Source organism: Corythoichthys intestinalis, chromosome 2 (genome assembly GCF_030265065.1).
Source record: "Corythoichthys intestinalis isolate RoL2023-P3 chromosome 2, ASM3026506v1, whole genome shotgun sequence".
NCBI classification, from domain to species: Eukaryota; Metazoa; Chordata; class Actinopteri; order Syngnathiformes; family Syngnathidae; genus Corythoichthys; species Corythoichthys intestinalis.
The window spans coordinates 38,507,293-38,532,979 of record NC_080396.1 but is presented as its reverse complement, the minus strand read 5'-3'; the positions used below and the strand labels follow the sequence as shown (position 1 = coordinate 38,532,979).

At 39.1% G+C, this 25,687-nt stretch overlaps 1 protein-coding gene across 4 annotated transcripts in view; it reads right to left on the bottom strand.

Annotated features, from left to right (window-relative positions):
- lamb2 (laminin, beta 2 (laminin S)) overlaps positions 1–25,687 on the bottom strand; it is a 72,453-nt gene that overhangs the window by 26,780 nt on the left and 19,986 nt on the right. For 3 of the 4 annotated variants that reach the window (XM_057830367.1, XM_057830369.1, XM_057830368.1), the window contains exons 3-20: positions 20,536–20,705; positions 19,093–19,228; positions 18,518–18,591; positions 18,242–18,430; positions 17,949–18,012; positions 13,932–14,134; positions 13,730–13,850; positions 9,451–9,639; positions 9,105–9,284; positions 8,629–8,741; positions 7,946–8,025; positions 7,183–7,318; positions 6,938–7,096; positions 6,620–6,747; positions 4,393–4,525; positions 4,111–4,303; positions 3,778–3,921; positions 599–830 (exon numbers count right to left, since the gene is read on the bottom strand). In XM_057830367.1, the coding sequence (XP_057686350.1) occupies positions 599–830; positions 3,778–3,921; positions 4,111–4,303; positions 4,393–4,525; positions 6,620–6,747; positions 6,938–7,096; positions 7,183–7,318; positions 7,946–8,025; positions 8,629–8,741; positions 9,105–9,284; positions 9,451–9,639; positions 13,730–13,850; positions 13,932–14,134; positions 17,949–18,012; positions 18,242–18,430; positions 18,518–18,591; positions 19,093–19,228; positions 20,536–20,705 (2,644 nt within the window). Of the gene's footprint in view, positions 1–598; positions 831–3,777; positions 3,922–4,110; positions 4,304–4,392; positions 4,526–6,619; positions 6,748–6,937; positions 7,097–7,182; positions 7,319–7,945; positions 8,026–8,628; positions 8,742–9,104; positions 9,285–9,450; positions 9,640–13,729; positions 13,851–13,931; positions 14,135–17,948; positions 18,013–18,241; positions 18,431–18,517; positions 18,592–19,092; positions 19,229–20,535; positions 20,706–23,365; positions 23,461–25,687 lie in introns of those variants that run through there. The other variant, XM_057830370.1, reaches the window with a different exon arrangement.

Here is a 25,687-nt window from a genome sequence, read left to right as displayed (position 1 = left end):
ACTGAAGTGAAGGACGGACAGACAGACAGAGAGATGTATATCATAGATATAATGACAGACATACAAATAAGATGACAGACAGAGAGACATGAACATGATTGATATGATGACAGACAGACAGACAGGCAGGCAAAAAGACAGATGTGATGATATTTTAGACAGACATGATGATAGGTAGGTAGGTATAGTTAGGTAGATATAAGTAGATAGATGAATGAAAAAAATAAATAAATAAATGCAGCCTTAACGCTCCCAAGCCCGGAGGAATGCAAAGGGTAAAAAAAAGCCTGCATTGGGGGTGCCCCCTCAAGATTTCTTAGTGCCCACTCTAGTGGGTAAACCTAGATCTGGGCCTGAAACAAAATACCTAAATTTATGCTTGAATCAGACACCTTTTCATTAAATTACTCACCCCACAATATTCCTAAAGAGTTTACAATTTGAAATATCTCTCTAATTCCCCACCTTACATTCAACTGGAATTTACCAGAAGCATTCTGTAATTTCACCAAAGATTTTGTATTACTTTGCAATCCTACTGATTGTATTTTTACAAGACAAATTGTCTTGTAATGCATATTTCATGGGAAGACGTCACCTGTCGCACTTGTCTCCTCCGGTGCTGTCCCTGCAGTTAATACACGCACCAGTCCTCTGGTCACACTCGTCAGCGTGTCCGTTGCACTGGCAAGGGCGGCAGTTGGGGAAGCCCCAGTGACCAGCCTGGCACCTGTCGCACTGCTGGCCAAACGCCCCAGGACGACACTGACAGAGCCCCGTGTACTTGTCACACAGCCGAGTGACCGAGCCCTCCACACTGCATCCACATGCTGCACAAAGAGAGAATGAATCAGACATGAAGAATCTATACAGCATTTTTTGGAAACTGATTGGTTTTATTTCATGATCTTAAAGAGGACTGAGGTGGAGAGTTGTCTTAATCTTAAATGCCAGCAGATGGCATCAGTGTACAGTAAGAACACCCAGGTCTGCTCTGTACTGTTGTTTTTTTGTTTGTTTGTTTGTTTCTGTATCAGTTGTCTGACAAACCAACTTTGCAATAGTTTATTTTACAATATAGTGTAGAGAAGCGCTCCTGGATAACTCTAGTTAGTGTACCGTTAAGCAGGTAGTCCATACCCTGGTCACATATTCGGTTGAAGTGCCTAAGACAGCAAAAAGCATGTTTATTTCATATTTCACGCGGTATTTTATGCTCCTGAATGAACTGAACCGCTTGGATGTGTGTGGAGGCGATCGATTTATATAGTCAATTTTTTGAATCCCGCGCCATGAAAATGAGTAACTTCCGGCTCCAGTCTCTGGTTGACCGACTTTCTGGATTGAGGACGAAAGCGAATGTGAAGTAACCCAGGTCAGTATCTCACAATGCAGCATTGCTTTATAGCATGCAGATCGACTGCGGATTCAGCTGATTTTGCGGATTAATTCGTTTATTTTTCACATCACACCAGCCAACTGTGCTGCAGGGATTTGTTGCTGCACCAGGGAGAGGCGTGCGAGCCTTTTTGGGTTTCAAAAAGTTCCCGTTCACCCTCAGAGAATGGCCAAAACAAGTCCCAACAACTGTGGGACCATTGGACTTATGAGGAAGTGAGTAAATTTTGTGAATATTTTGTATTATGTCAAATACTGGGATCATAACACACGTTTTAATACGGAGGTGGCTTGCATATTGTGGCTGAAAATGCTCCTTCTCCACCGAAAAGGCCACTCAGCCGATGACCGGCGGCTTGTCGCACACACCCCTCAGTCTTCTTCGCGTGCTCGCGTGCGTGACAGCGCTATACTCGGCTTATACTCGTGCGGTTCTCCATATCGTCCTGACTTCCAGTTCACTCTGCCCTCTTCATGTGCCCGGCAATAGACTACTATCGTCGGGTTGGGCTCGGGCAGCTACGCGGTCCTCCAACGTCGGCCGGTTTGTCTGGCAGTCTTTCTCCAGCTGCTTTCCTGGCAAACGAGCTCTTCTGCATGCAGCAGGGGAACGACGAGCTGTAACTTGCTCGCTGCCGGGCGGGTTGCCGATCGACGACGACAATCGACAACCCCACCGCCGTGTGACATAATTCGGGGTAGTTTTGTGTGATTTTTCGCTTCGAAAGGTGAGAATAAGACTTTGAAACATCACTCGGTTCGGGTTAGCATGTCGGCTTGCTTTCACGCCTCCTGGTTTGTTTACGGGCTTCGAAGCCGGGGCAGGGAAAGACAAAAGCTGGACAAACTCCGGTGGCATAAAGGTGCAAGAAGTCGACAGTTTCGACCATTACGGAGTATTTTTGCCATGTCGTACTGAATAAATGGATTTTTAATATTTCATATTCCATTTAGCGCAAGACTGTTGTTTGTCATGACCACACAGTTTTTTGATGCAATTGGGGAAAAATACTTCGACAAAAGAATATCCTGTAAAAATATTGGAGTAGAGATTGAAACTGACATTTTGCGGTTCTCTTCGTCGCATTTTCCTCGTTCAGAATAATTCCCCCACAATGGGCTGAATTCTTTATCAGATACAACCATGACACTGCAGACATCCTCCTGTTGGGGACGCTAGAGCGCTATAATGACAGGAGTAGGGGCTAAACAGCAGCTTAAAAGAATAATTCCTCATCATCTGCGCTTTGCCAAATTGTTGTATATAGTAGAATCGTCTCAAAGTATGATTCTAATTCAAATAATAACGCTATTTAAAACTTTTTTTATCCTGTCATAGGCACTTTAAGGTTAGCAATGGGTGCTTTGACTGATTTGAAGAGGATAAATAGTAGGGCTGCATCATCATCGATTATTCGGACAATTGATTAAAGAATTAATCGGATAAATGTCCCTTTTTTTCCAATTACCTTCCCAATTTACCTTGAAGTTTTTTTCATGCATGTTGTAAGTAATAATGAAGACAAAATGGATGGCTATTTCCTTCTTAAAAAAATATTTTATTACAGCTTCCTGACTTAACTGTAGTCTACAACTGTATCAGTTATCAAACTCGTTGGCAACTAATTTACTAATCGATTTTATCGATTAGTTGTTGCAGCCTTATTAAGAAGCTAGTTTAGACAGTGAGATGTCCAAAAATTGGCAACAATGTGAATTGTTTTCCAAAGTGAAACCAGATTTTTGTTCATGTTCTACTTTGACTTAACAAAAACAATGAAGAAATCTGATCATATTTACAACTGCAAAGTAGCCAGGGATTACTGTATTTCATATATTACTTAAACTAAATTTATGGCATCATGGCGGTTTCAAACAGCTGAAAATTGGACTTGTCTCTTAAAAAATAAAAAAACTCAACACACACACATATCCCCTCCCACACACATACACTATAGCTTACTTTTGTTTTCATAGTGCAGCCATTTCTGACAAAGTCCTTTGAGCAAATCCTTTGCAAGTGTGAAAAGAGGAAACACTACTTTGTATCCAAAAACACATTTCCTTTGACATCTTGGAAAATTATTAGATTAAAAAAGTGGCAGTAGGCCACAGGGGAGCTGAGCAGTGTGGCCCACGTCAGAGTTGAGGAGGAGCTCAAGGTAAGAAGCGGAGATAGGTACCACTGAGTGTTTCAAAAGCCCTTTCTTTTTTCCCCAGCCCTTTCCAGTCTTTCTCAAACATAGGTGAATGATTCAGAAAACAACTCCGAATGTTTTGAATGACCATATGGCTCCAAAAAGCTAATTTGGATGCAACCTCGACCTTCAAGTTGTCCATAATTACATCTTGAAAAAAAGAGCTTATGACTCCTCTCACCAATGCAGCCCGAGGGTCCAAAGCCATAAGTTCCAGGAGCACACTGTTCACACCGTCGACCAATCACATTGGGCCTGCAGCGGCACTGACCCCCGTGGACATTGCACACGGAGCTGATAGACCCCTGCGGGTCGCAGTTACAAGCTGAAGAAAAACAAGAGATGGCCACAACTTAACCACTGATAGGTGAAAGCTGGTCAATGTCATGTTTGTTAACAATTCATGAATGTAGATGACCACAAAAGTTATTATGTATTTTTCAGTGAGGAGTGAATAGAAAAACACAAAACCACAATTTAAATCAGGATTGTATAAAGAGTATTTTATGCTCACGCAAAGCCCCGTCGTTAATTACAGCAGACATGCTTGCAATCAGCTTGGAACAGGTGTCACTCATGGATGGGCGGGTCAAACTCTTCGCCCCCTCGTGGCAGCGGTACCGCTCGTAGGTCTGTTTCCTATTGATAGAGGCCAGGTCACCGGCGTTAAAGATCTCCATGGAAGAGTGACGAGGCATCAAGGCAATCTGAAGTGAAGAAGTGGCATTTTAATAGAGGAAACATATGGAAAAATGTTGCTGTGTGGAGAGAGTTACGAGAAAGGAATTGTTCTCACCGAATCCACAAGAAGGAATGCGTTGGCTGCTCCATTAAGAACGGCGTTGGCATCTTGATAGCGTCTGAACTCAAAGCGGATAGTGTATGTCACACCTTTCTCTAAACATACAGGCTGAGGAGGGAGCGTGAACCTGAGACAGGTTTAGAAAGAAGAAGAAATTCTGTATTTAGCTGTCCTCATCGGGTAGAATGTTTAGAACTCAATCAATTCTAGGAGTTTTCTCTCACTGGAAATAACAACCATATCACACTCCTATCTGAGATATATACCGTAAAAAAAAAAAAAAAAAAAAAAAAAATATATATATATATATATATATATACAGTGCTGCTCAAAAGTTTGTGAACCCCCTCAACATTTTGGAATTTTCTATTATTTCAACCTGATTTCCTAATCAATCAATTCAGTAGTTTTTTTTTTGTTTTTTTAACAGTTGTGTTGTCGAGACTAAATTAAAAAGAGTTTTCATCAACTGATGTAGGTGCAAAATTGAACTGTTTGGTCACAACCAAAACCGCCATGTCTGGCGAAAAGTCAACACTGCATACCACCAAAAGAACCTTCTCCCAACAGTGAAGCATGGAGGTGGGAATGTCAAGATCTGGGCTTGCTTTTCATCCTCAGGACCTGGACAACTCCACATAGTCCAGGGAATCATGAATTCTGAGGAATATTGTCAAATCCTAGAACATAACCTGACGCCATCTGTTTTGAAGTTAAAGCTTGGCAGAAGGTGGATCATGCAACATGATAATGATCCAAAGCATTCCAGCAATACAACCAAGGAATGGCTGAAAAAGAAGAAGATTCGTGTTCTGGACTGGCCCAGTCAAAGTCCTGACCTAAATCCCATTGAAATGCTGTGGCGGGACCTGAAGCGAGCAGTTCATGCCAGACGCCCATCAAACCTCTCTCAACTGACTGCGTTCTGCAAGGAAGAATGGGCAAAAATGCCCCAAAGTAGATGTGAGAGGCTGATTAGTCACTACAGAAACCGTTTGGTTGAGGTAATCTCTGCAAAAGGAGGCGCAATATCCTATTAACTGAAGGGGTTCACATACTTTTGCACACATGATATCTGAGTTTTTCTTAAATCAACCACTTTTGTTAAATAAAGAATGACAATATAACTATTTCTTTTGTTTCAGTCCATTATTTGGAATGTCAGTATTGTGGATTTGGGTATAACTTAACATTTAATAAGGTTATTTTAGTTTTTTTTACAAAAAATCTGACCATCGCTGTGGGGTTCACAAACTTTCGAGCAGCACTGTATATATATATATATATATATATATATATATATATATATATATATACTGTATATAGATACCTCATGTTTTTGTATCAGATTTCCCATTTTTTCTTTTCTGTGCAGCTACATTCTATGAATCAACAACATAGTACAAACAACCACAACAGGAGTATACCAAACTCCCATGTGGCCCATTAAAATTGCTCCAGCCTTTAAAGAAACTCAGATTTACAATTATCTTTGTCGAAGCAGTTGAAAAGGACAAAAAAAACAAAAATAAATAAAAAACAATAAAATAACATCCTTGTAGGGCTGCACCTAGCGATTATTTTAGTAGTCGATTAATCGATGAACTAGTTAGTTCGAATAATCGAGTAATCGGATAAAGAACATGAAAAATGTAAAATACCTGAGCTGAGCCTTAAACGGTATTTAAAAAAAAAAAAAAAAAAAAAAAAAAAGAATATCTATGTACAACAAAAGAACAATTGGCTAACTTACATCACCAAAGTCCGCTAGCTTAAATGCTGTAAAATGCTAACATTTTTTTTTAACAATGCTCTTAACAAATGGTTCAGACACATACTCTCACAAAAAACATCTAAATATGCCCATAAACTAGATTATGAATCCATAAAAAACATTAGCTTATACAAAAACTTATGTTTGTCTTAACAAGGTGGGTTTAGTGAAATGAGGCAGACCAGAGGGCAGTGTATCCACCCTAATCAATAAAACTAAATACAAACACTTTCAAAATAAACCATTACAACGCCACTTTAATGAAATGAATACTTGAAGCAATAAAATTTAATTCGAATACATTTTACACCATAAAGACTTGATTTATTTATATAGATTTTCCTCCATCCCCACTTTTGAGGCTGGATGTGTGTATGAGTTGTTGGTGCGTGTGCATGCATGGGGGGGGGGGGGGGGGGTGCTTGCGTGTGCACTGGAGCAACAAACCTGGCACCAGCCGGCAGTGCGACAACAAGCTTGTCATCATCTGGGATTGTGTTTCCACACGGGCTACTGGTTGGAATCGGGCCTGGACGGATCACTGTGATTCGTACCTCTTCCCAGTCGCGAGGCATCTGGAATGGATGATTGTTAAGAAGTGATGCATGTCAACTAGATTTGATATATCTCAAAAGTATTTAGATAACTGACCATTACACTTACAGTAAGTGATTTAATTATAAAAAGCTGCTTGATGGAATTATTGATAATAGGTGCGTAGCTATACTTTTGTCCTTAAAGTAGAATCAAAAGAACTGCACACACTTGGGACTCATAGCGGATGAGCAGGTCATACTCCATTGAATAAGGGATGTTGTTGATGATGAACTCAAGAGTGCCACCCTCAGGTACTCGGGCAAACCCAATACCCGTCCATGTTGCCGGGTGATCTTGTTGGTGTTCCCTGGTCTCCAGTGTACAGCCCTAATCATAAACAAATGTGCTCAAACATGCACTCTGATGCAATGAATTGTATTACAGGTTCCTACATTCAGAACCTCTTGTCTCACCTGACCCATTTTGGCCAACTCGGCTTCATACAAGAAGTGATCCAGAGCCATGAAAAAGTATCCAGACTCCACCTGTGAACACTGGCGTCCTGTAATGTGGCTGCGGCAGTGACACTGACCACTATCCATGGAGCAGCTACCGAGAACAGACATTTTAAATGAGATTACTTTCCTGCAAAAAGCATAGTTTTTGATGTAGCAAGCACATATCGACTGGAGGCAAGCAAGACTTTCCAAAGTCGCTATTCGCTCTTTTAATCCCTCCAGCATTAATGTCACATAAGATTAAAAACATTAGTCTAGTGGCGCCACATAAGCAGTCAGTTAGTTGGCTGTACTATCTCAGAATCATGAATTTCTATGGTAATGCGTGGTGGCTGTTTTTGAAGCAAATAAGAAACTTTGATGGGAAAAAAAAAAAAAAAAAAACACCGCAGTTTATCCCACAGGAGACATCTGGATTTTCTCAAGCATTCTAATACATGAGTCGATGAATTCACAAAATAGGTTGTAGTTTCGAGTTTCTTGGCCCACATTTAAATGATGAGAACTGCTGATGAATGACTACAAGGCTAATGTATCCCAAATGGATTCACTTATTGGTTATAAACTACATGAATCAAATTGATCTAATGGGGAAAATGAAGCATGAAAAGCACGTGAAACATACTTCAAATGAGAGGACGTCAAACTAGTGTTACAGACTAAGCAGGAGACCTGTCACACGCTATCTGTTTTAATCTACTCAGTAAACGTCACTCACTGGTTATCCAGAGCAGCTCCGATGTCACATTCACACCCTCGGCAGCCATTCAGGTCGAGACTCAGGCCCCAGTGTTCTGGCTGGGATGGATAGATAAATAGAGAGGGAGGAACAACAGTCAGGACAGCACTGAGCATCATCCTTGATTCTATAAAAGTGTATGAGTCACAGACATTGACGCCAACCCTGTAATCTGAAAGACAAACATTCACAGCTTTGTGGTGTACCATCACAGTCTGGTTCCTGTGATTTAACATGGTGAGGTTGTCTTTTCTTCCAGAAGAGTAGATGTATTATGGATGATGCATCAACTTACATTTACTTGACAGCTGTTATAGTTAATACTTCAACACCTTCTGATTATTTATTTATTTATTTATTTATTTGAAAATGGCAGATCAGATCCACTTTTAGACTTGACCATTTTTAGGCTGACAGCAACCCACACCAAGTGGACTAACCTAAAATGCTTCAACTAAATTTAGACACAGAGCCCAGGCAAGAGTTCAAATTCCTGCCCACACTATTCCTGCTTGGGTGAGTGGGACAAGACAGACAGCAAAAACACACATAACTTGAAGAAAGGAAAACTCTTACGTGAATGGGAAACAACATTTATTGAATAAGTTCAGTTTTTGGCAGAATGCCTTTCGTAAACCAGTAAAATAGAGCGAGCTTCTTACCAGACACTGGTCACAGCTTCGTCCGGTGACGAGACGCTTGCAGAAGCAGTCTCCACTGACTGGGTCGCAGTGGGTGCTGCCTACCACCGTTCCCCTGTGGTCGCACCGGCAAGCTGCAGAAGTATTTTATAAAAAACTCTAAATAGCAACAAATTATTTATCATTTATTTATTTTGTTATTACTATATTATTATCCCTTTGTTTTACATTCGTAACACAGTATTATGTTTGAATAAATTAAAGGAAGCACAATGAACGAGTGGTTTGCAAGTATAATTATTAAGGTGTTATTAATGTTGAAATGTAGGCAATCATGTAAATTAGTAACAAAAAATACTGTTAAGTTATAAGATGATGTTCCAATGATAAATACCGCTGAAGAAAATTAAACTTCTTGACTTTGGCTTTAGAGGGAAAACAAACACAACCCTACAGAGCATGTCCAGCAAGTCAATGTAACACTCGTGCGTACTCACGCTGGCAACCCTGAGGGTTGTCGGCACTTAGGCCAAAGTAGCCGGTCCTACACTTGTCACAGCGTTGGCCTTCTACGTTGGCCTTGCAGCGACACTGACCGGCCACCATGCCCAGCCTTGGCTCCGTGTGGCTGTCGCACATCCCTCCATTCTCAGACCCTTCCGGGTCGCAATCGCATGCTGTGAAGGGCACAATGTCATTTTAGTGTGAGATCCATCAGGCGTAATGTGAGAAAGGATCCACTTTCACTAAATTGATCCAAAAATTAGTTGCCACACTGTATTTACTAAGAAGATGGTATTTTTGTCTATCTCATATCGCTATGGGATGCAGACATACACTCACCTACACACACCCGAGGGTCACGGATGTCTTTGAAGGGTTCTTTGTAGTAAAAAGGCTTGCAAACTTCACAGTTTCGGCCCATGGTGTTGTGCTGACAGTCATCGCACACTCCTCCACTGATATTGCCCGTGGCCAAATACACCGCCATATCAAAATGGCACACTGAAGAGTGGCTATTGCAATTGCACTCTGAAAAACAATGCTTTTGTCAGGCTAAAAGGCACTCCAATAGGTTATAATAAACAGCTGAGTTGGACAATTGTAATTTGGTAAGACAAAAATAATGCTTAAAGATAAAAACAAGGTTTTGATCAAGTGCATCTTAGCAGAAAGAATATTGTTTAATAAATTCCCCAAAAATATAAATATTAGGACTGTCAAAGTTATCGCGTTAACGGGCGTTAATTAATTTTTTAAATTAATCAAGTTAAAATATTTGAGGTAATTAACGAATGCACTGAATCACCAGCTCGCACATTGCCTCAAACTGATTACAATGAGGCCGTTTATGGACATCAAGAGTGAAGAGAATGCCATCGGCCGCTTGGGGGCAGCGCCGTTCCATACTAATGCTATTTCTTCTAAACGTGGGAGAATTAGTAGTTGTGAGATGTTTATGCTGTATGCACAATGCAATGCAAATTGCTATTTGTGCTCCACACATATTTCGGTAAGTTTTCTTACTTTTAGTGGCAATTATGTGTCTCTTGTTGTATTTTGGATAAGATATGTGCAGAGATATATATCTTACAAAGGCGAGTGGACACAGGCGTTCTTTGGACCGCGCCGTTTATTGGCATAAGCTTCTCCTTCACAACAAACATAGTATCGTTTAGTGAAAGCACAACAAAAATAATATTCCTATCTCTCTCAAAAAAAATAATGTTCACAAAAAGAAAAGTACTTCAATCTATAGTAATAAGGCCCTATTCTCACAGTTAAACAACAATGCAAAATGAACTGGCATTCCATATCAAAATAGCTATGCAAAATACACATAAAACTTACTCAGACTTTGGTCACTCTATTCTCATTATTGTTATTTTTATTCTTATTATTATTATATTAACTCTAATTTTGATGGAAAATTTTACAAATTTTATTAAAACGAAAACATGAAGAGGGGTTTTAATATAAAATTACTATAACTTGTAACTATAACATTTGTCTTTTAAGAACTACAAGTCTTTCTATCCGTGGATCACTTTAACAGAAAGAATGTTAATAATGCCATTTGTGGATTTATTGTTACAATAAACAAATACAGTACTTATGTACAGTATGTTGTATGTATATATCCGCCTTGTGTCTTATCTTTCCATTTCAACAATAATTTACAGAAAAATATGGCATATTTTATAGATGGTTTGAATTGCGATTAATTGCGATTAATTACAATGAATTAATTTTTAAGCTGTAATTAACTCAATTAAAAAATGTTAATCGTTTGACAGCCCTAATATATATATGAATTATTTTTTTTTACTTTTGTGCAATAGTGGAGAAAAACATCAATAACATTTAATATTTCCAGGAACTACACAAAACTACATTGAGTGGACTCGTTTATTTGCCAGAACTGTTTTAGTCAATCAAATGCGAGTATTTTAGATAGTCTGCCATTGCTTGTGATGTCAAGTTATACTCAAAATTTTCTAGGCTATTGCAATGGCGATGTTGCGAGTTGTCACTTAAGGGGAACCTCGGACTTAAAGACTTGTAGGCTATAATAAGCCACAATTGTTCTCTTTTACTAAAATATGTTATTAGAAACACATAAAATATTGCCATTGATTTAAAAATCTATAATATTTTGTAAATGTTTTGACCTATGGAAGGGCAGAATGTTTTATGTGTGCAATGGACGCTCGGGGTGATAACGTAGTTTGTCACTCAGGGGTGAACACTACCGGTCTTCTGCAATTCCGTTTACGTGGCGTGACGTCAAACACATGCGCACATCGGTTTAAAGCGGCGAGTACTCACTATTTGTGTTTTTATTGAGTCTTATTACCTTCTAATTGCCTCAAAATACTGTTTGCATGTGTTTCCCTCTCATAGTTTTAAGCAGTGTGTTTTCTTGTGGTAGCTTTAAAGCAGATTGTTAATCTGTCGACCACACGTAGCGTATTTACGTAGTCATTTGATATTACTATGTTTAAGTATTTTCTTAAGGCATCTTTAGTATGTTCAATCTGTATGCATCTAAACAAAACAAGCTGAAAGCGCTCGGTAGTACTTTGGGTGTCAAATTCGCCTCTTGTAGACGTTTCACCGATGTAGCACATTTTGGCAGAACACCGATTTTGTCATACCCTTGCCTCATCTCATCCCGTCTTTCTGTTCATTTTGCTTTTGCTGCTCGTTTTGTAAAATATCGACAGTGCTGTCATGCTCATTAATGTTTCTCTTGGGTTTAAATTGAAAGGGTTGAACAGATGACATGTTTATGTCGCTAGAGTCATACTCTGGAAGCCCAGCAGCGTAACCATGTCACGTCACCGCTCTGCGACGTCAACAACAATGGCGACCTGCAAGTTAAACAAATTTTACAAATTGTATAAAAACAAAAACATCATGTAGGGTTTTCATATCAAATTATTTTAACTCATAATAACGTTTATTTTTCAAGAACTACAAGTCTTTCTAGGCGCGGATCCCTTTATATAGTCGAAGATACACGGAGTTTGCTTGGGGGACAAAAAGGTGAATTATTTTCTATTTTTGTCCTACTCATGTTCACTTAGATTGAACTACGTTGCTGTAGTTTCGTTCGGTGATATGTATCTGCAGCACCCAGTCAGTTGCCCTACTGTGCTTGTGTGGTGTAGTTGTGGAGTGTATAGTTACATACATTGATTTTGCTTAAAAATGACGAAAAGGAGAAGGCCACGCCATTATGCCACAGTGTTCAGCTTTGGACTGTATAAAGACAACTGAGCGTAAATACAATTTCATCACCACCGAATGCTTTCTTTTACTTTGCCGAGGGCTTTTTGAAGAATTGGCACACTATTCAAGCCTACAAAGTCTTCAAAAATCTTCAAAGTGTGTAATTGCGGATGTGGAAAATTTAAATACTCAGGTCAGGCCTTCCACAAAAACACAGGAGCAAACAAAGGCAACGTGAACGTGTGGGGGGGGGGGGGGGGGGCACCTAGTTTAAGGATGACTTTTCCAATTAACCTAAGCCAAAAGTTCAAAGAGCATTTATATGCATATTCATTCATTCATTCATTTTCCATGCCGCTTATTCCTCACGAGGGTCGCGGTGCTGGAGCCTATCCCAGCTAACCTCGGGCAGTAGGCAGGGGACACCCTGAATATTAATATATAAATTACAAGATGAAAAAAAGAACACTTTACCAGAAGAGGTACAGTAACTTTAAACGATGTGTGCCTATTTTAGTTTCACTTATAACATATACGCATTATAGCTGTTCAAGTCTGTATTTGTAGATGTGCTGTGCACTGACCGAGACTGCTAACATTAGCGACCTATCGCAGAGTGCAAAAACATCAGGATATTTCTCACTGATATTTAACAGTGAGTAATATATTGTAAGTATATAAGTATGGCAAACAATTCGTCCCCACAGTGATTTCTTCATCGCTTTATTCTGATTGACACACTGATTCTTCTCCCAATGAAGACATTAAATCCAATGGTAATCTCGGCTCCGCTCGGCTCAAAATGTTAGCCTATAGCCTGCTCTGGCTTTCCAACACAACTTGAGAAAGACTCATCAACAAACTATATTCATCTGCCATTTCATTTTGGCTCCACAGCTCAAAACTGTTAAGCCCGCATCCTGGCTTGCAGTCTGTACGATATCGCCAACACAAAGAAACATGGATAGAACTGAAACAAAGCGCCTATGGCCAGTGTCATTTCATGTATTTTAATGGTATTTTCTCCATTATAATAGTTCTAAGATATTTTTGATTAGCATATTTACATTCTTTAAGCAAGCATTTAGTTCTTTCTTTTCCAATTGCAGCAATTATGATAGTGTATTATATTTCTATTGGATATAATGAAAATTATTTTTTGTTTCTTTTAATTTACAATAACATTTTAGTGTTATTTATTGTTTTATGAACATCACAAACAGTTGAATAAGATAATTATAATTAACTAATAGAGTATACTACTAATTTTAACGATAGTATACATTTTTTTTTTTTTTTTAAATAGACTACATAATTCAACAAAGAATACTCACAGCCCAGGTATTGACTTCAGAGGTGAAAGAAAAAAAAATTGTTGTGAGCTCACTTTTGCATGCGTTGGTGTTGGTGCCCTCCGCAGGTCTCCACGGCATGTCGTTGTAGAAGTCCTCACAGCGCTCACAGTTCAAACCTTTGGTGTTGTGGTTACACACACACTTGCCGTGAACCTGCCATAATTAACAGAGGGTAATTACAAGTGCAACGTTTTGAAAGGCAAAGCCAAATACATTTGTTCAGCTGATGCTGACCATTCCTTCGATATCATCCCTGATGCCGTCGATTGGGGCGCATTCGGAGGCGTGGCCATAACAAAAGCAGTTCCCACGCACAACTAGCTCATATATGGCGTAGTAATACTTTTCTTTGATTTCAGGTCTAGGATCCAATAGGTTGTCTCCAAGTGTGTGAAGTTTAGTGAAGTTCACCCTTAAGTTGGTGATTTTCAGCTGGTCTGCAGAACAAATACAACATAAAGCTGTCATTATTTTTCAAATCACATGGACCTTCATTTCTAGACTTTATGTCTTAAAGAAGCCATAGAAGGGCCCAATAGGCAGATAGCACACACTCATGTGTTATGTGCACAACAACCCCCTGTGGCCCCTATGCGAGGAGGTCACCGTCAATAGAGCATGACGGAGCGAGTTTGTGACATTCAGACAAAAAAAAAAGTAATCATCTGGCCTGCTCTTTGAATTAGTTAGTCCGCTTACTCCCTCTGTGGGAGAAATGACTTTGACCCGATTGAGATATTATATTATTTTACTCCTTATCAGCAACATGTACTGCCCAAAAAGTACAAAGATATATGTGTTGGACTACAGAATAACCTATTATGGGTCTACCAGGCAAGCAAGAAGAGATTCAAACAGCAAATGGACGTTATTCAGACACGTGGCCACTGGCTGTAAAATTTGAGGACAATAATCATTCTTCTTTCTCTCCCAGATGTTTGAGTGTTATTCTTTGCTTTTCTAACAGTGGTTTGAACTACGCTTGCACACTGACTGGCCCAAAGACTAACCTGCAGAATAAGTAAATATTCAGCTACAGAGAGGTCAGTGCATCAAAATACAGTGACAGACAAGACAAACGCAGCCCATGCATTGGATATGTGTGGCGTGTTTTGTGGTAAAACTCCTGTGTTGTGAGACAGCTTTACCATGAGGTGCAAGACAACTCGTCTTTGTGGAGGATAAACAGCTGCTTTTCCCATTTAAGCACAGAGACATGCTTCACACAGCAAGGCAGAGCGGATGTAGTATGTGACAGTTGGGTCAAAACAGCTACTTGTGGCTCCTCCAAAGTGGTCAATTGAAGGGGAAATACAGCATGTGTGTTTTTAACTGTGGTTTTAATCTTATTAATTCAACAAAACAAAATGGATCTGCAATCCATCAAAATTATTGGGATTCTTATTATACCATCATAGGAGGGACAGAGATAACATGAATGAGCAGAGTAATATGATTACGTCTCCAAAACTAGGCCTGTCGCGATAACAAATTTTAGAAGGCGATATATCTCATAAATTATTGCTAATATGCGATCATATTTTCAATTTTTTAAAACCAATTCAACCACTAATGTAGTGACAATACATCCTAATAAATCACCCATTCAAATGCAATAAATTGTTATTGTTAAATGAAACCATTTTAAATATTAAATAAATAAATAACACACACACACAGTGCATAACAAGCCATCTGAAAGCTAGATAAGGGCAGAATATGAAATAGGTGACAAACCCAACGCCATTTTTGTTCTCTGCCAATTAGAGCCCATCAAAAGTGTTTATGTGAGCCAAAATGACTGTCATCTTGTCCTGCGAAGTGCGCATGTTAGCAAATTTGAAGCCAAATTATTCAATGCCAATCAGATTTTTCATGATGGGTGTCATTTTAAAGCTGTTCTTAGAGTAGAATACCAAGTATGTGAAAAACAGAAATCTTTATCTACTGTACATGTTGAACATGACGTGCTTTTATTTTGAAACATTCATCGGAAGTACGTTCGCTAAGCCACTAACCGTAAACTTTACACTGAGTTTCAGTTTCAGTTCAGTTTATCCACACATCGTATCATGGTACACACAGGAACATGGTCATATATAAAAGCAGTTCATCTGATAAGATGCATGAAAGGGACACTCCGAATAAGCCATTTAAAGCTTTTAGTAGGGGCCCAGTCAAACAGCACACACATGCACACACCCATACACATACATACAGTTAACAATGGAAAATTTTAACATTCTGATTACATCGGATTTGACATATGGTACTGTAGTAGTGTTATTCAAAGACTCAACATATTAAGTATACATTGCAAGGAGGTGAGCTTTGAGTTTTTTCTTAAAAATGGAGATGGAATGTGACATTTTCAGTGTTTCGTCCAGTTTATTCCAGATCTGTGGTCCTCAGTTAAAAATTTTCAATGTTCGTCATGCATTTGCTGTCAGTTATAGTAATAGTTGTTTCTTTTTTCCGCATCGTTTGTAAATGCTGTAAACCAGCGAGTTTTCATGTTTGAGGTGTCACCTTTTGACTGCAAGTTTGCTTTTTGGAGAAGACAGCCAATGGTCTATAGCAGGCTAAAGTGGTTAGTACATAATCATTTTTCCATTAGTGTAAAAGTAGCAATGCTAACATTTTACAATGTTTAATATAGATGTGTTTCCATATTTTGTATGTCTGAATTTTAATTCCTAATTACGGTGCGTTGATGACCAATAATACTCTATAAAAGGAACTGGAGTCATATGCAATCAACACACCTAACCCTAACCCTGTGTGCCGAGTGCACGCAGCACACACAAACACACACGCACAAATGTATGTACATACGGCGGAAAACACTCCGGTGACTTAAAGTTCTGCTCTGAGACCCCCGGTTTAGCCGAATTCCAAAATTGTCTGATATGCACGTGTGATACATCATTGGAAAGCTTAAAATCTCAATTTTCTAGGGGGAAGAAAGTTTTTGAAAAAGAGGGCCTTTTAAAAAAAAAATGTTTTTTTTTTTTTTAAACAGCGAAACCCTATCTGGAGGTGAGAGCACGCGAGAGCAGAATTAAAGACGCCATGACTTTAACGAGATATTATCGCGTACTTACCTTGTTTTGATCCATAAACTCCATGTAGCATGTATCACTGAGTGTCAGGACACAGCTGTGAATGGCCACACCTGGATTTTTTTGGTATTTTAATGGGTGAAACATGGTAATATAACAAGGGTCGCGATGCAGAAATCGCAGACATCAAGGAGTGGTCGAGATTTTCTTTTTTAATATATTTACCCTTTTAAACTTTTTTTTTTTTTTCAATTTTTGTTTGTTTGGATGGATTATTTATCATCTAACATATCGGAGAAAATGCGACAGTAACAAAAAAAAAAAAATACAATTAAGCGATAGTTATGAGGTAGATATCTGTGACTTTTTTACAGACACTATTTTTTTTCATTGTGACGTCATTTGTTTAAAAGTTTAAAATATGCATGTGAATAATTTTTTAAAGTCGTTTTGTTTTTGTTAACGAAATATTAGACATCAATTAATGAATCTAAGCTAAAAATGACAAGACATTTTAATAATAAATATAATTACTGAGCTTTTTATGGCTGTGTTGAAACAAAAGCGGTTGCGCAACGTCTGTAAACAGGGATTTCCAGGGTAAAACGGACAAATTAAAAATAATTCAGGGGCTTAATGTGCCATGAATCTGCTATGGCAGCATATAGACATATTGTTCTGTCAAACACAACAGTTGTTTTGGCTTAAAATACAGCAGTTTCTTTTAAAGAGTAGTGCAAGAGCAGAAACTGCTTTTTCAGTCTTGTCTGTGTTTTCCGCCATATGCATGCGGCGATAAATCGCAGCCGGGAAAATTACTGACCTCATTTTTCTTTACCGTGCGATAAATTGAATTATTGCATATCGCGACAGGCTTATCCAAAACTATAGTCGGCATTAAATAGGATCATTGCTTTGACATAGGACAAAGACGAATGGTAATTAATGAAGTTTTAAAAATAGTGAACTACCACTTGGCACTGTATGGATGGCAACACAATTAATAAAGCATTTTGCCGTTAGTTTTTCTTTCTTTGTCTTCAAAGATTGAATTTGACTGAGGTTTGATGTGGACAGGGCACCTCAGCAAACTAACATTTTTTATTTTGATATCAACAGGCCTATTAGGAAAAAAAACAGTTCCCATTTTATAAAGATATATAAAGAGCAGTAGAAGTCGGAGACCTACTCTGGATGTTTGGGCTGTATGGATCCTCAATCCTGATGGCTGGATCCAGCACTCTATAGATGACCTAGAACAGAATATATATGAAGTTGCAAGATTATTTTGGAAGTTTCCAGCATTAATAGGGTAAATATAAAAATGTACATATTTTTAAAAAACATTTTGACGGTAGTTTGACCACCAGCCTTTGGGTGAATAAAGTTTTTTTTTTTTTTTATAAATGCGACTATCATCAAATTATGTCGAAAGAGAACAAATTCAAACAAAAATATCAAGATAAATGAAACTTCACCCACCTCTCCCTCTGTGGATGGCTCGATATCAGAATAACGCGATTCGCAGATGACGTCGTTGATGCTGTACAGAGGACCCTGAGATACACCGGGGAAGTTGGCAGCACAGTCATGGGAAAAGTAACGGTATATCTGCCATGTGCGACCAAAATCAGCCGAACGCTCAATCAACATGGCGGCCGGACGAAACGTCTGCCAGAAAAAAAAAAAGACAACAAAGAAAATAACGGGCTATTTCTTGATGCCATTTGCTAAACATGCCAAAAATATTTGCGTTACCTTGAAGGTCATAATGAGGTGAGTGAAATGAAACTCTGCCTCCAAGTCGAGTTGGAGATACACATTTGACTTTCCTGCACCACAAAGACAAGTCCTATTTATTTATAATGAGGTTTTTTCCATGAAACGCTTCGGTAAAATTATTCCTCCATAGGTCTAAAGCGAAAAAAATCATCATAACGAGCCACTAAACAACAGCTAACAAGCGCAGGAAAAGAAAAGTCAGAAAAGGAAGGAGGAGGAAGGGTGTAACATAGCTAGAGGTGGCCAGAAAAAAAGGCATTCAATTTTTATCGACTATGCATATTCAGCTTGAACGGAAAATGTGCACACAGAGGGAAACAGTTGTCTTCCCAAAACCCTGCATGCATGAATATTAACACAGTAAATGACCTTTCGACGCAGCTATAGAGAATGCATAAAGTTGTCATGGACACTCAAAAGCATCAGAGACTAAAAATAACCACAATCCTTCTTGGTTTTCCTCTCTGTGATTCTGTTCTTTTCAGGCCATACTGCTGTGACCCTGTGAATGACACATGTGCTATTGTAAGACTGTGATGGTCTTTTCTCACCGTTCTCTGACTGCCACCATGACTTCTTGCGGTGAGGCTTGAAGGTTGTGATCACGTTTTCTATGCGGTGATTGATGGTGTTGTATACGGGGTCGTAAGGTCTCCTGGAGTCACAGTCGAAGCATTTCTTATCATCCTGGATTTTGGGGTTGAAAGTTTAAAAAAAAAAAATTCAAAAAGACTTCCAGAGTCAATATACAGCATACATAGAGTACCTCAGCTTCTTCCCGCATTCTAAAAATATGCATTTTAGGTTCAATTAATGCATTAAATTTTCTGTAGGTGTAAATGAGCGTGTGTTGTTTTTGATAATGGTACAACGAAGAACTGCAAAAAACATCGCAAACAGTAATTATTTGCTCAAGCATGTCACGAGTAGGGTTGAACATCATTTGATTTTGAAATGTTGCTGGTTCCGATTCCTATTCCACGTTTTGATTCCGGTTCCAAACGATTCTCGATTCCGATTCTTTTAATAGTGAGGGTAAAAAAAATTGCATAGTTTATATTAATTTCTTAACTTCTCTATTATTTTTTAAATTATATGAACTTTCAATTAACTTTGCTATGAATTTCCCTCAGGGCTATTTTGAACTTGTATATAAATATCAGTCTTTGAACATGAATATGATGAAGTTTCTTTCCACAGGAGTGCGCTTTCACAAAGATGTTTTTCAAAAGCTCATAGAGAAAACATTTACGCATCATCTTTTGCCTATGTTTTAGAGTGTCATATGCAGCAGGCATTTATTGTACTGAATCGTTTCTATCAGTTAGCTTAGGGCTAACATCTTGCAAATGCCCTTGATCTTAAGTTGACTACTTTTTAAGTTTCTTTCTAAACTGATGTATTGTTCATCGGTCCACAAGATGTCACTATTATAACTTCGAACTCTACAGTTTTTCTTTGGTTTTGCTATGTGCACTTGGCTTCTCCTAGTGGTGACATAATAGAAGCAGCAGACAAAAAGAATTTATTACTTTAGTTGGAAAGAATCCTTGAGGTGAACAGACGTTACACACCTCCTCTGCACCACACATCGTTGGGAATCCTTGATAAAACAAAATCTGAACCTTTGCACGTTCTAACAGAAAGTCTGATATCGTTTCGGTGTGTTTATTCTGTTACTTTGTTGTCATTTATGTGACGCGACGCAACACGATTTTGTACTGAGCTTTTTTTAGCTACTTCATTTGATTTGCTCATAACAAAGCTAGTCTTCATGTGGCTTATTCTTCATGGTGTTGGGGAGCTATTTTTTCCCGGTCGGCAGTCAGGGTATCGAAACTTGGAATAAAAATTTTAAAAAGTCGAACGGTTCCGGGTGAACCGGAGTGTAAGTCCCGGATCCCATCGATGCTCGATGCCCAACCCTAGTCACAAGTACAAATGATGTTTTTGTGTTCCCAACTGCACGCAGAAACAATCGCACCCAAACTGACCTGCAGGTGACTGACAATGCAATACGGCTCTTTCCTCCTCATACCGCATGTGGACGAGGCCTTCAGATTTTTCTCTCGCCCGACCAGTAGGTCCCCGGTTGCCGGGTAACAGCTGCCATGGGCACATCCGTGGCTGCGGTCTGGCTCCTGGCCGGCAGCTGTGGCCAAGACTGTAGGTAGACAAGAGGAGGGAGGCAGGAAATGAATCAGTGAACAGGAAGCAGAACAAAATTGGAGGCTGGCACCACAATACCTGTTTATCACAGGCTGCCTTTTAATATTTTTCTTAAGAAAAAAATCCTTTCTGCCTGTCTCAAGAATGTCTGATAATATATATAATCAGATTTAAACTTAAATGCGTTGTCTACACACATAATGAACATACAGTCATTTTGGGACTATATGGCGCAGCTGACTATAAGCCGCCACCCACCATATTTGACACGAAAACGGCATTTGTTCATAAGCCGCACTGGACTATAAGGCGCAGATGTCCTCACTGTATTATGGGATATTGGCACCAAATGATATTGACCGGTAACACTTTATTTGACAGCGGCATCATAGGGACTGCCATAAGACCAAATGAAACGCCATGAAGCTTTGAACCAATTGGCTGCAAAGCTTCATTGCTTCAAGTAGCTTCATTTGGCCATCACTGCTTCCTTGGGGTAGACAGTCAACCTCTGCGGCCTCCTGCTGTTAACACTGTTGTCGTCCAACATGCCTCCGAGCATGCATTGCAGCGCTACAGATGTAAATAACAATCAAAATTCATGTTCTGTGCTAATTATTTCTTCAGTTACTGCTGTTTCATTAATTGCTAGTTATGGTATTTTGGGAGCACGTTTGAGAGTAGTCATAAGACCATTATAATGATGGTATGACACTGCAATGAGCATTAATGAATGCTTATGAGAGATGTTATTTTGTGTCATCCGGCAAATTATCTCACTTTTGAATGGAATAAAATGATCCGAGCTCGACATAAATGGAGTTAGTGACATAATTTGCTGGATGACACTTAATGACATCTGTCATAAGCATTCATTAATGCCTTTGATAGTGTCATGTCATAATTATGACGATCTTATGGCAGTCTTATGACGCCGCTGTTAAATAAAGTGTTTCCTATTCACCCAAATAAATCAACAAATAAGCCGCATTGGACTGTAAGCCGCAGGATTTAAAATGAGGGGGAAAAAGTAGCGGTTTATAGTCCAAAAATTACGGTACTTGAGCACACAAGAACTGGCTAATCCCAAAATGTTGAATTGGTTAACATAAATTTTTATCCAGATCACAAAATGATTGACTGAATGTAACTTACCTCTTGATTTTTCAATGGTGCAGGTGACAAATGTTTAGACCTATTTTAATTATAGGAAGGGGGAAAGACTGTGTGACACACCACCACCATGGTAGTGTGACTGCACGACTGTGCTTTGCGAGGAAGTTCAATTAAGACTTTCATGACAACTGGAAGTAGGCCTCACATTCCAGCTGACATTTTGCTGTGAATGTTTTTCCCCCAATTCCTGATTGGTGCCTCACTGACTGTAGTCTACATGATGTTATAAGGGAAATTTGCTATCAGAAGACCCATGGGTCTTTCTGTCAAGTCTAGACCATGTCCGCAGCAGGTGGTTCTAATCCTGACTCCATTAAGTGTCCATTGTCTATGGAAATGTGTTACAGTACAAGATCAAGGGATCAAATAACATGAAGGCAAATTTAAATACACATGACCTCAATGTTCTCATTTTTGGCAAAATTTTGATATTTTAGGCAAGTGTTTCCCACCGAGTTTCTGAGTGAATACTTTGTTTAAACAAAACTTAACCTGACTGGCACTTTGGAGCACACAGTGAACTTACATGTCTAAATCAAGATAACATTTGTTGTTGTTCTAACAATGTGTTTAAACATAATACTGTTAAATGTATTGAAAAAAAAATTAACTATGATCAGAAAAAAACAAAATCAAACATTTTGGAAAAGTTCTCTGTAGGTGAATGGATTCCCAAATGAGTTTTGATAGTCCAATTTGGGGTTTTCATACCATATATTTTAAAAGGAACCACAGGTATAGGGACTTGCAGTCCCTAATAAACCACAATTGTTCTCTTGTACCAAAATATGTTATAAACATATAAAATATTGCCATTGGTTTAAAGTTGTTACAAACATTCATTCATTCGTTTTCCGTTTCGCTTATCCTTTACCGGGTCGCGGGGCACACTGAAGCTTATCCCAGGATTTTACAGGCAAGAGACACCCTGAATGCATTGCCAGTGCATCGCAGGGCCACATAAAAGACAACCAACCATTCACACACACTACACTACGGCCAATTTGGAATAGCCAATTCACCTATATTGCATGTTCTTGGAGGTGGGGGGGGGGCACTGGAAAACCCGGAGAAAACCAACACAGACACAGGGAGAACATACAAACTGCACAGAAAGGCACCAAGCCGTCTCGCTGTGCGGCCCCAGCGCTATCCACTCCGCCACTGTGCAGCCAGTTTTCATCTCAACTTATTTGAGCATGTTGTGCAGCATTATATACGAAAGCATTAAAGGCAATTTTACATATTATTGTGAACAGAGAAGCACAAAATACATGATACTCTTTATTCAACACATATTCCATATCAAACGGGACCACTTAATACTCTGGACAGCTTTGCAGCTGTTCCTAGCTGACCGGCAGGATGATCATCAATCTGGACAGCACTTCTACGTGATAATGATTGCTACATATTGGTGACCCGGTTCCAACTGGGCAAGGCAGCACTCTCTATAAATTTGATCACACAATAGCTTACCGTGAAGATCTGCAAACAAAAACTGGAGTTCTTGACAACAAACACGCTCCCTCTGTTATTATTGAGACGCAGTTGCCACAAGTGCACCACCGGTTTTGTCCCCACTCTCATATCATACAGTCTGTCCTGTTCTTCATTTTGTTCCGTTTTATGAAACAACATCAGTGCTGTCCTGATCCTTAATATTACCCTCGGGTTTAAATTGAAATGACTGAAAAGATTACAGTACATGCTTATGTCGCTAAGCAGTCACATTCCGGAAGCCCGGCAGTACCTGCAATCTGAATACGTCACCACCCAGCGTGCATTGCGATGTCGACAACAATGGCGACCTACTAGTTAAACTAGTTTTACAAATTTTATATTAAAAAAAAAAAAAAAAAACTGAGGGATTTTAATATCAAAATATTATAACTGATAGTAACTAGGGCTGTCAAAAGATTAAAATTTTTAATCGAGTTAATCACAGCTTAAAAATTAATTAATCGTAATCAATCGCAATTCAAACCATCTATAAAATATGCCATATTTTTTTGTAAATTATTGTTGGAATGGAAAGATAAGACACAAGACGGATATATACATTCAACATACTGTACATAAGTACTGTATTTGTTTATTATAACAATAAATTAACAAGATGGCAGTAACATTATTAACATTGCGTTAAAGCGATCCATGGATAAAAAGACTTGTAGTTCTTAAAAGATAAATGTTAGTACAAGTTATAGATTTATATTAAAACCCCTCTTAATGTTTTCGTTTTAATAAAATTTGTAAAATTTTCAATCAAAAGAATAAACTAGTAGCTCGCCATTGATGATGTCAATAATTACACAATGCTCATGGTGCTGAAACCCATAAAATCAGTAGCACCCATGCGCCAGCAGAGGGCGACAAAACACCAAAAAACACAAGTAACAAGTGGACATGACTCTGTGCTGTCATTTTAATCGGTTTGAGCGGGGCATGTGCGTTAAATGCATCAAATATTTTAACGTGATTAATTTAAAAAATTAATTACCGCCCGTTAACGCGATAATTTTGACAGCCCTAATAGTAACATATATTTTTTAGGAACTAAGAGTCCTCATAGCCAGGGTTCCTTTTAAAAACAATCGCCAGCCATGGATACATATGACAAATGTAATGATTGACCAAGGTTTCCCCCTTTTCTACACATCGTCCAATATATAAACCAGCCATCTCTAATGTGACGCTGGTTGGAGAGCCCCGAAGCTTCAATCACTGGTTGAAGGGTGGACACAGATGGTGAGTTAACTTATCATACATTGACACTAGTGTAGTAGATAGAGAGTTGAGTGGGAACTGAGCAGAGTAGGCTTTCACATGGACAGGCAAACATACTCAACTCTTGTGACTCTACATTGGACTCGTATTGGTCAAGTACTCACCAAATGAACATGAGCTCAACAAACATATCAACTTCCGTAGGACTGTGAAACTGATTTAGAATTAAATAAAAGATGTATGAAAGTGTGGGAAAAGACTGATAGTCATTCTGGTCATTTTAATTTGTCTTTGGAGTAATGTTGATACAGTTTAGACAGGATTTCCCACAGGGTTTTAGTATCCAAACTCAGTTTTAGTCAACTCTGTGTTTTGGTTGATCCAATTCCAATATTTCAAAATGCAATGATTTAACGTCAGTACCGGTGTTCTTCAGGGTTGTGTTTGTGCTGCTTTTCCTATGGGACATTTTACTCCCCACAAATTCAACATTAACCTAATTGCAAGGCAACGGACACCATCTTACTGTTCTAATCTAATTTCACCTTGACATCTACTTGCCACGGTGGCTGAGTGGTTAGCATGTCTGCCTCACAGTTCTGAGATCAAGGGTTCAATCCCAGGCTTCGGCCTTCCTGTGTGGAGTTTGCATGTTCTCCCCGTGCCTGCGTGGGTTTCCTCCGGGAACTCCGGTTTCCTCCCACATCCCAAAAACATGCATGGTAGGCTGATTGAACACTCTAAATTGTCCGTAGGTATGAGTGTGTGCGTGAATGGTTGTATGTGTCCTTGTGCCCTGCGATTGGTTGGCAACCAGTTCAGGGTGTCCCCTGCCTACTGCCCGTAGTTAGCTGGGATAGGCTCCAGCACCTCCGCGACCCTCGTGAGGACAAAGCGGCATGGAAAATGAATGAATGAATGAATCTACTTGCCTCTCGGGTGGCTGACCCTAGATAAGGGGTGTCAACCTCCTTTTGGTTCGCAATCCACATTACAGCAAATAGATCTCAAGTGGGCAAAATTAGCCTCATAAGTTATAAATAACAGCAACTAATATTTCCCACCTATTTC